We start from the raw sequence: 9,858 nt of genomic DNA, 5'->3' as shown, positions 1-9,858 counted from the left end.
GATCACAAATTAAAAAAAGCAAACTGTCATGCTACTCATTTTAAAATGACTTCTTGTTTGTTTCTTCCTACATATGTTTTGTACAAATAAGAACAAATGACAAAAATCATATTTGACAATATTTATATCTTGTTCTTTATTCAAAGTTTGATTAATGCTGAGTAAGGAACAGCTTTAGTACTTCTCATAGAATTAGGTAGATACCATTCACATTTTCTCCATATTCTCGTGCTGTGCGAGTACAGCATATACAGACAAAGCACATTTACAGTAGTAGACTGCAGAAGGCAGCTGCTTTAGGGCATGCTGCTGCACAGCTCCGGTCTCTGGTCGGTCTCAGTGAAAGCCTCAGTACCGATGCCTTGGGATTTGAGGATGTCCAACAGCTCAGAGATAGTCTCCTTATTAAGTGTGCGGCTCCGACTCATGATCCAGGAATACTCAGCATGGAAGAGATTGTCAAAATCAGTGCAGGAGTAAACCAGGGTGTAGTCATCATAATCAGTAGCCAGAACCCAGTATGGTGAAGGAGGAGCATCTGCAGAAGGAAGATCCCAAATCAGCGACTCTTCAAGAAATAAACCAAATGCCAAGAATGATTTGTTCAGACTCACCTTCAAAGAAGCTGACTACAAGTTTGGCAGGCTCTGAGGCATCTACAATCTTGGCAGTTCCCTCAATGAAGCTGATGGTGCCATTAGAGCTGAAGAGATTCAGATCAAATATATAAGGTTTCACAAGAAAGTGCAGGAGTATTATGAGTATTTACAAACCATTGTGAATTGTAAATTTGCTTAAGGTGTCCAAAATATTTTCAATGTTCGAAAAATTACAAATATATGACAAATTGGATATTATATTATGTAATGTGCTGATCAGAACCTACAGAATCTCATCATTTCGGACCAGGACGATGCCGTCACTCAGGGTGTAAGTGGCCTGACAGCACTCGCCCAACTGGAATGGTGAAGGGAACTTCATGATCTCATGCCATCTGCCCATGTACTAGCAAAAGACACAAAACATTATGCGACAAGATCTTTTCAATTGAAAAATTACATACCTTTGAAGCTGAAGATTAACAAGTACTTAATAAATATTTCTGAGCAAAAGTTTACCCTGGTGGGATCAAAGTCTTTCTGAACAGGGGGCTGTGGACATTTTCCAGAGCCGATGGACTGAGCGTTGACTGCCAGTACTGCCAGCAGAGTCAGAGACACAACCTGAAGAGCCTGCATTCTCTCTGTTTCAACCTGGAAAACAGTCAGATCTGCAGACCAGAGACAGACATTTTGCTGGAAACTGAGACTGAAAACCCAAGCATCATCTTACCTGTTTGGACTCACGAGTGAAGCTTGTGTTCAAGGTGGAGAACTGTGACAACTTCTGACCAACTTCAGTATTTATAGACGATTGATTTGTTATATCACTAACTCCACCTCCTCAACTGACATAACCTCATTATTAGAGGTTTGGGGAACCGGGGCATCTGCTCAAACAGATGTGGAAGGTTAAATAAACACACCTTGAGAAGAAGGTGTTTTGAGTGAAGAACAGAGTGATGACTGACTGAAGCTTTCCACATCCATAAAACTAAAGCTCTGTTAGATGTTCAAATCATTTTTTCCAAATCATAAATTTTTCGAATTAATTTTCTTCATCTTATTTAATAATTATCAAATCGGCCTTTCTGTCAGAATATATACAGTTCTGTGAAATTAACTGTAACAATCAATCTACACTTAATAATGTGAAAGAACACAAAACCCTGAAAACTAAAGGCTATGTCCCATATCTGTCAGATTAGCATTGTTTTATGAGAACAACTTTTACTGAGGAAATTTATTATGTCATTCCTCATTTAGATTTCAACTCCATTAGTCTCATTAGTAGAAGTAAGTTAAATCCTGAAGTTTTGTAACACTGCATTTTGCATGGACAGTGTGGGTAAATTTAATTTAAGCAATAATCATGAACACATTGGAATGTCAAACTTCTAGCATTTAAAATTTCATACAATATTTTCTTTTTATCTTTTTGTTATGAAAGAGCTGTGTGCAGTTGTATTCTCAACTGAAGGTCGCGTCACACACACAAATCTTTCATAATGTTCTTATCACAGCAGTGTTATTTAACTTCGTAGGCACAATGATACAAGTAAAAACAGTCCAGTCTGCTGTACAACTCATCTCTGGCTTAAAAAAAAAAACTGTATTTTTACTGAAGAATCAGGCAGTGAAGAATTTTTAACAGTGATGTTTTGATGCCACCTTGCACCACACCTGCCAGAGGCTGATGACTTAATTTTACTAGCCATAATGAATTAAAAGTTTATTAACCATAAATATGAATATGTCTTTTCTGGACATGACACTGTTTGGGTATTATCAGTATCACTGAAAGTGTTCATGTTTTGTGACTAAGCATTTTTTTTAAAAGTCCAAAATTGGTTTTTATTAGTCCATGAATTTGTTCAAATATATATATAATATTGTCCCTTGCAAACTTCAATATGAATTTATCATTTTCCTCAGATGTTGCACCATGTGTTTTAAACCTGTCAACTCTCCCAATTTCCCCGGGATTCTACCATATTTTACGGTTCTATCCCACTATCATCACGTAAAGATATTTTCCTGTATTGCTCCCGTATTTTCAATCTTTTTTATGAAGGGTAGCAATAAACATTAAAGAGCCGAGCATCCCTATACGCAAACCATACCGCCAAACCACTAGGGGACAGCCCTTGCTCTTAAATGTAAATCTGTTCTGTGCTTTCATTAATTTAGGCATGAAAACACTTATAATAAATAGATAAATAGATGCTGTTTCCCAAACAGATTCTGTACACGCGATCTGAAGTGGAGCTGAAGTAGACACTCTTGGTTTTGGGTGCGTGTTTAAACAGACATTTACACATGATTAATAATAGTAATAACATCTAGAGATGTCGATCTTGGTGGGTTTTCTTTCAAACACAACTAATTTTGTCTTAAATGAGCAAAAAACATCAGGAAAGCAATCGAATGCTTTCATTATAGATGTGTGCATTTTTAAAGTGGCACCTCTGTTATTTAATTTAATCAAACGAAAATCTAAATGAAATTCATTTGCTGCTCTTAAATCAGAATGTTTAAATTATACAGTGAAGAAAAGGTTAATGAGATTTTATCATTTTATTCTATTTCTTTTTTAATAGTTATTAATTTTAATAGGCTAAACCGTTTGCTAATTTATTTACAGCTAATGTTTACTATTTATTCTATCCTTTGTAAATAACAATAATAAAAATATTACTGACCGTTTAACTGTTGATTTACAATGAAACAGCTTCAGATGAACATATTTAGTAATTTGGGGATTTTTTTGGGGGGTGGGCATATCCTTTAATTTAACATCCCAATGTTGACAGGTATGTTGTCTACACATATTTGGACTCAGAAAGGTTACTATTTTTTATTTATATACACACATAACAAATAAATTAGCAAAAACAAAATAGCCCACAACACACACACACATTTTTTTTCTTTTAATGCACCATCTATAACTTCCAAGGATTTTCATATTTATGCCATTTAAGCATAGTTATTTTAGTACCAAGAATGGATATTGATTTTTTTTTATTAATAATTATGATGCTTTTGGTATTTACATGCCTATCTTACTTTTGAAACGGTTCTCCTAACTTTTAATGTTATACAATGTTTTTTTCCATTCATTTTGTTTTGAAAGGTGTGTGCAAAGTGGTGTCCTTAGCTGGAGGTCAAGACACATGTGAATCCTTCCCAAACACACCAGTGTTTTGTGACTTATCACAAACGCTTGCAACATGCAAAACACACATTTACACGTGAGCATACGGTCCTTGTGTAATAAAAAATTCTGTTGCATAAAGAACTTTTTTTCCACCGATTTTGGTGTGGGCAACCATGAGCAGCCTCCTCATTATAGCTCCAACTATCTGTCAGCATCTACATTACAGAAGACCATAACACTTGAATTAGAACAGTAAGTCTCAAAGTGGGGGTCGGGACCCCCTCGGGGGTAGCTTAGAGATTTCCAAAACTCAAATAAATTTTATTAAACTATTAAAAAAAAACATATTTTATTTATAACTTACAGAAGATAATTAATAGTTGTGTTAAAGAAACAACAATATAAAAATAAAAATCAGCCAGCAGCCTTTAATTTTCATATTAAAATGTAATTAAATTAATAAATGACTGAAAAGAATATTATGTGGTTAATAGGCTGTTGCATTTTTGTGCTGTCAATATGCTCATGTTTATATATGCCTAGAGTTGTGTCTGCAACGTTTATACATTTACAGTATAACCACCTTGAAAATGGGGGTCGCGATTCACTGACATTGTTATTTTGGACGTCGCGGGCTAAAAAAGTTTGGGAACCCCTGATTTAGAACATATGCTGCATCCCAATTCGCATACTTATACTACGCTCTTAAAGTATGTATTTTTTGTGAAGGAAAAGTATATACTTTGAGTGTGTAACTGAAGAGTATGCAAGCTTTGGTACACACTACTTCCTCTTTAACAGATTGTTGTGTTGCTTAATTATGAGCCCTGTCAATAATCCTCACATCATCCAAATTTCTGTCACTTATAATTTCCTACCTTACTGGAGAAGTAGCAGCAGGATTCTCCAATAATGACATTCACGAGTCTTTTATGCAAAGAAATCTCCTCTGGTCTTTGGATAATTATGCATTCAGACGTTAATGTGCAAACATGTCTTTATATAAGCTCAGTATTGTTGTTGCAGAAGGACTATAACACATACTGTACAACACAATTTAAACATTTTCCAGTGGGCTAGATATTAACAGTCATGCAAACATCTTTACCGAAGCCTCTCTACTTGACGGTTGGTCTTGCGCGTCCACCATGTTTTAGTTTATTTACACTTTTCACCCGTGTTTGTCGTTCTAATCAAATTCACGTCCAATGCGCAAAGTCTTGTGGGCAATATCAGAGTTGGGGTATTAGAGTATGGACGATTCTACATTTCAACTTTTTACCGGAAATAGTAAACCATCCGGGAACCTTTGGCACACTCTTTTTAACATATTACGATTTGGGACATACTAATTCAATTTTTAAATACTATGTAGGACAGATAGTATGTGAATTGGGATGCAGCAATAGGTCACAAACAAAAGGCAGCAGCTTTGCAGTTTTCCTCAAACCCTAATCAAACAGGGCTGATTCAAATAATCAAGCAGTTCAAAACTACTAGAGACTACTTGATCAGTTGTGTTTGATTAGGGTTGGAGCAAAACTGTGCAGAGCTGCGACTCTCCAGGAATTGAGTTTGAAATATATGATTTAGTTGCTTCAGTGTTACTTTTCCTTACGCAATCAAGCCCTAAACTTGAACTTAATTTTTATTTCAACTTAAAAGGAAAAAAGACCTAGCAGCATTTGTTTAGTTTAGATATTTGTCCATTATGGTACATTCTCTCATGACTTCAATTAGCTTAATAACTTACTTCATGTTGGGAATAAACTCACAAAGATGTCTTGGGACAGTCACATGATTCAAATAAATACTCGGCGCTCTCCAGTCCATCGCATATTCAGCACGACTTTAGGAGGTAAGAGTCTATTTTTTGGGTGTCAAACTTTTGATATTTGCTTTAGACGATAAATAGAATCTGTGTATACTTCACAATAGAATTCAAAGGCTTGGGGTCAATACTGTTTTTGCTCATTTATTCAGCAAGACAGAACTTATATTTAGCCTGCTTTAAGTTTATCAAATCATTTGCAGTAAAGAAACTTGTACTGTTACAAGATTGATATATTGAGTAAATGTGTTTCGGTTAAGTTGCTTTTCACCAAAGGTTAGCAAAAGATTCATCAAAAATAATACGCATCAAAAAGATTTTCAACTCTGATAATCATATTTATGTATATTAGAATCAAATTGGGATATTGGAATAATTTCTGAAGGATCGCGTGAGACTGAAGACCTGATTTATAATGCAGAATTTACTTAACTAAATTAGGTTTTGAAAAATATTTTTATAGGTAATACTTTACAACAACAGTACATGAAGATGTGTTAATATGTGAACTAAACGTTACTTTATTATGGACTGAGGAGTTAATATGTGCTAATCATAAAATTTATCTACAACATGAGTCACATGAGTTCATGTGTGAAAAACGGCCACCTTTATTAATTGTTAGTACATGATTGTTTTTTAATAAATGCATTAATTACCATATTAGTTTATGCTTAATTTAACCATCATGAACTCATGATATGTTAACGCACATTACCATTAACTCATTATCAACTACACATTAACTCTTTTTGCACGTCCATCTAGTGCGTTTACACTGAACAACAATAAAAAAAAGTGTTCAATCAATATCAACAATTTAAACACAGAAGTCCATGAGTAGTTAAAGATGAGTTAATGACTAGGTGCCCCTTCAAGTAAAGTCATGACTTAATTTTACATTAACAGCTCATGAGTTCATGTTGGTTGCATTTAGCTTAAACTTAAATGTTGATTAATACAATAATTAACAAAATGTACTAGGAATGGGCGATTTGGCCTAACATTAAAATCTCGATTAACTGAACATTTTTAACTTGATTACTATTAATGAATGGTTATTTTATTTATTTATCTTGTTTTTTTGCCCTCAGAGTTCCCTGACAGTGTAGTGCAAAATAAGGCAAATTTTTGGATAAATAATTGTAGCATTTGAAAATATGAGTCTTATTTTTTACTGGTCCTAATAATTTTGAAAGTTAGTCTTTATAATCAGCAAAAAGTGAATCTAAATATATATAGTAAATGAATGAATATAATGTAAATACATTTTCTGTTGTAAATGTCTTGACCATTAAATGTACAAAAATTCTTTGTTTTGTTTGTTAATAATGCTCCTAATAACATGAGCAAATAAATAATTATTATCCTTTGCCTTAGTCCCTGATTTATCAAGCTTCCCACAGCGGAATGAACTACTAACTACTTTGGCATATGTTTTAAGCAGCAGATACATTTTTTACTTTTACTTTTTTTTTTTTTGAAAAGGGTAAAATGAAGGTGTTTCTGGTCGTGTTGGCCCTCTTTCTGCCCCTCATGAGTGCCCAGGTGCCTCACTGGGGTCCGTGCCCGGAACCTGCAACTCAACCCGCCTTCAATCTTCAAAAAGTAACTTACTGCACCTCAACATAAGATATGATCACATCTTACATTCGTCCCTTACATTTACTCACAATCTACACACCTGTATCTCCATGTAGTTTATGGGCCGGTGGTTTGAGATCGCTAAACTTCCAGCACAGTTTGAGCGAGGGAGATGCATTGAGACCAACTTCACTCTCAAGCTGGACGGAACAGCTCATGTAGTGAGCTCTGAAATTCTGTGAGTACCAAGTCAATGGATACTTTGAGGACCAGTGATATGTAAATGCTTTATATTACAGATTTTCTGTGTTTTAGAAAAGGAGAGCTAAAAACAATTGACGGGACGGCTGTGGTGGAAGATAAAAGAAACCCGGCAAAGCTTGGAATTAGTTTCTCCTATGGTAAGAATCTGCTTTTCCTTTGAACATCAAATGATGAGTAATTACATGTTTCTTTCATAATGAATAGGAAACATCTTTAAGCCTACGTCATATTTCATGTCTTCTTTATTTGACAGTTTTGCCCTACACGCCATACTGGATTTTGTCCACTGATTATGAGAATTCGGCTCTGGTCTATTCCTGCACTGATGTCCTGAGACTCTTCCATGTAGACTTTGCTTGGATTTTGGGACGCACCCGATCCCTGCCTGCTGCCACCATTGAACATGGAAAAGAGGTTTTTACCAGTAACAACATTGATGTCAGTCGGATGATCTTGAGCAGGCAGCAGGGATGCGACCAAAAACTTTGAATGACTAAACTGAAATGTGTTTTAAATGTTTTGTGGACTGTTAAAGTACTATACTATTATTTTAAATATTAGGTATACTATGAAAATGGTTTTATATAAATCCTAGGCACCATTTTTAGAGCATATTGTTATTAAAATATTTATCAAATAGTAATGGATGTTGGCAAATTAGAAATGTTCTCTATCTGTTTTGGGAATTTTTGTACCTATAATTGAAAGCACAAGTTTCCAATTGATCAAAATAAAATAGAGCACTAACCAAAACCATGTGAAAACGCTTGCCTCGAGTCTGTGACTATTTTTGGTACATTTTATAAGCTCCTCGTGGCTGCAAAAAAATAAAAAATGATAATAATAATAATAATAAAAAACACGACTATGAATTATAAAAAACATAACAATATTTAAAATTATAAATATGATTTAATCTTTTCGATTTAAAGTGTCGAAATTTGATCGTCTCAGAACTGATTGTTTTACAATTTTTATCATTAAACGGTTATATAAATCATCTTACCTCACTCCTTCGCGGCTTAAAACTGAAGTGTAGCGTTTGTTTGGCCTCGTGTCAACAGCGTCTTTCAATGGCTCCCGGCGAACTCTGGGTAAACTAAATCATCTTTGATTTGATTTGATTGGTTAACTGAGTTGAGATCCACGAACACTTGATACACAACGCAAACCTACTATAGACCATTTTAATTGGTCATCTCATTGGCCCATGAACATTTCCTGCTTGTTATCAAACTGTTTAACAAGAGGCAATTTAATCATAACTTAATATTAAAACGTCTATCATAACATTATTTATCAATGTGTGGCTCTTCTTGGATATACATAAGCTATAGAAATCATTAAAAATATAAAACAGCAAATACACAGGAACCAATAGTTTTTGTTTACATCCCTCAAAATGGTGTATACTGAATACTGAAGACATTTTTTGCAGTACATGAAACAATTAATGTAATCATGACTTATAATAGTTTTAATAACAAAATTTTAATAACTGTTTTATTTCGTCTTTGCCATGATGACATGATCATAATGTTTTACTAGATATTTTTCATCTGGATACTATTAGTGCAATTTAAAGGCTTAACAGGGTTAGCAAGTTTGGATAATTAGGCAAATCATTGTATAAATGATGGTTTACTGTATATAATGAAAAAAAACTGCTTAAGGGGGTTAATAATTTTGAGCTTAATGTTTTTTTAAATTATTATTCTTAAAAACTGATTTTTTTTTCTAGCCGAAATTAAACAAATAAAACTCTCTCAAGAAAAAAAAGTACAGAAAATACAGAATTTTTAGCTTTGCTCTGTTAAACATCATTATAAATATCATTCATTGTAGGGCTAATCATTTTGACTTCAACTATTTATACACCTTATCTACCTTAAACTATACATATCTATAGACAGATAGCTCGATAGATAAACAGATTGACACACTTGTACATAAAATGTACATTCTACATCCGAGATGGCCAAACTAAAGCCCTCGGGCCAAAACTGGTCCAACCTTGATTTGCCCTGCCATCCCACAGGAGTGGAAGAATTATGGGGATGGTTTAGAGAATGCCAACTTGAATGTAATCTTTAATTTAGTTTGCTTTATTGCTAACCTACAAAAAATCTGAAATTAAATGTTTTAATTTAAATGCTGTAATTTAGTTTAACATATAAATACAGTCACCTTATAGAAAGGAGACAATGCAAAGACTTCGGTGAGCAAATCAAGACAACGGCTGATTTTGCTCGACTAGTATATTCAGCATTGAACTCCACTGCATTATAAATGTGATTGTTTTTATTTCAATAAGTTATGAAAAGGAGAAATGTTTATTTGGCAACTAGCGCAAATACATTTTTTTTCTCTTAAACAAATAAATACAACAGTTTTTCATTTTAAGCAATTTAAGGTTTTAT

The 9,858-nt window shown here is 34.0% G+C and overlaps 3 protein-coding genes across 8 annotated transcripts in view; 2 read left to right on the top strand and 1 right to left on the bottom strand.

The window, feature by feature from the left end:
• Positions 1–9,858, top strand: part of skila (SKI-like proto-oncogene a) — a 672,908-nt gene that overhangs the window by 130,319 nt on the left and 532,731 nt on the right. The gene's annotated exons all lie outside the window — the stretch shown is intronic.
• On the bottom strand, positions 112–8,526 carry apoda.2 (apolipoprotein Da, duplicate 2). Of its 6 annotated transcripts, none has more exon segments than NM_001201348.1 (7): positions 112–538; positions 615–703; positions 887–1,005; positions 1,119–1,253; positions 1,333–1,489; positions 8,187–8,255; positions 8,445–8,526. In NM_001201348.1, coding segments are annotated over 4 exon segments (570 nt in total). In that variant the 5' UTR covers positions 1,239–1,253; positions 1,333–1,489; positions 8,187–8,255; positions 8,445–8,526; the 3' UTR covers positions 112–296.
• Positions 5,596–8,193, top strand: apoda.1 (apolipoprotein Da, duplicate 1). Its single transcript, NM_001076582.2, is given in 5 exon segments — positions 5,596–5,617; positions 7,079–7,198; positions 7,291–7,412; positions 7,490–7,575; positions 7,692–8,193. Coding segments are annotated over 4 exon segments (558 nt in total). The 5' UTR covers positions 5,596–5,617; positions 7,079–7,084; the 3' UTR covers positions 7,928–8,193.

This window comes from Danio rerio, chromosome 2 (assembly GCF_052040795.2).
Source record: "Danio rerio strain M-AB ecotype USA chromosome 2, GRCz13ab, whole genome shotgun sequence".
In the NCBI taxonomy this organism is placed as follows: domain Eukaryota; kingdom Metazoa; phylum Chordata; class Actinopteri; order Cypriniformes; family Danionidae; genus Danio; species Danio rerio.
The sequence above is the reverse complement of the archived record's forward strand: the minus strand, read 5'-3'. Positions and strand labels throughout refer to the sequence as shown.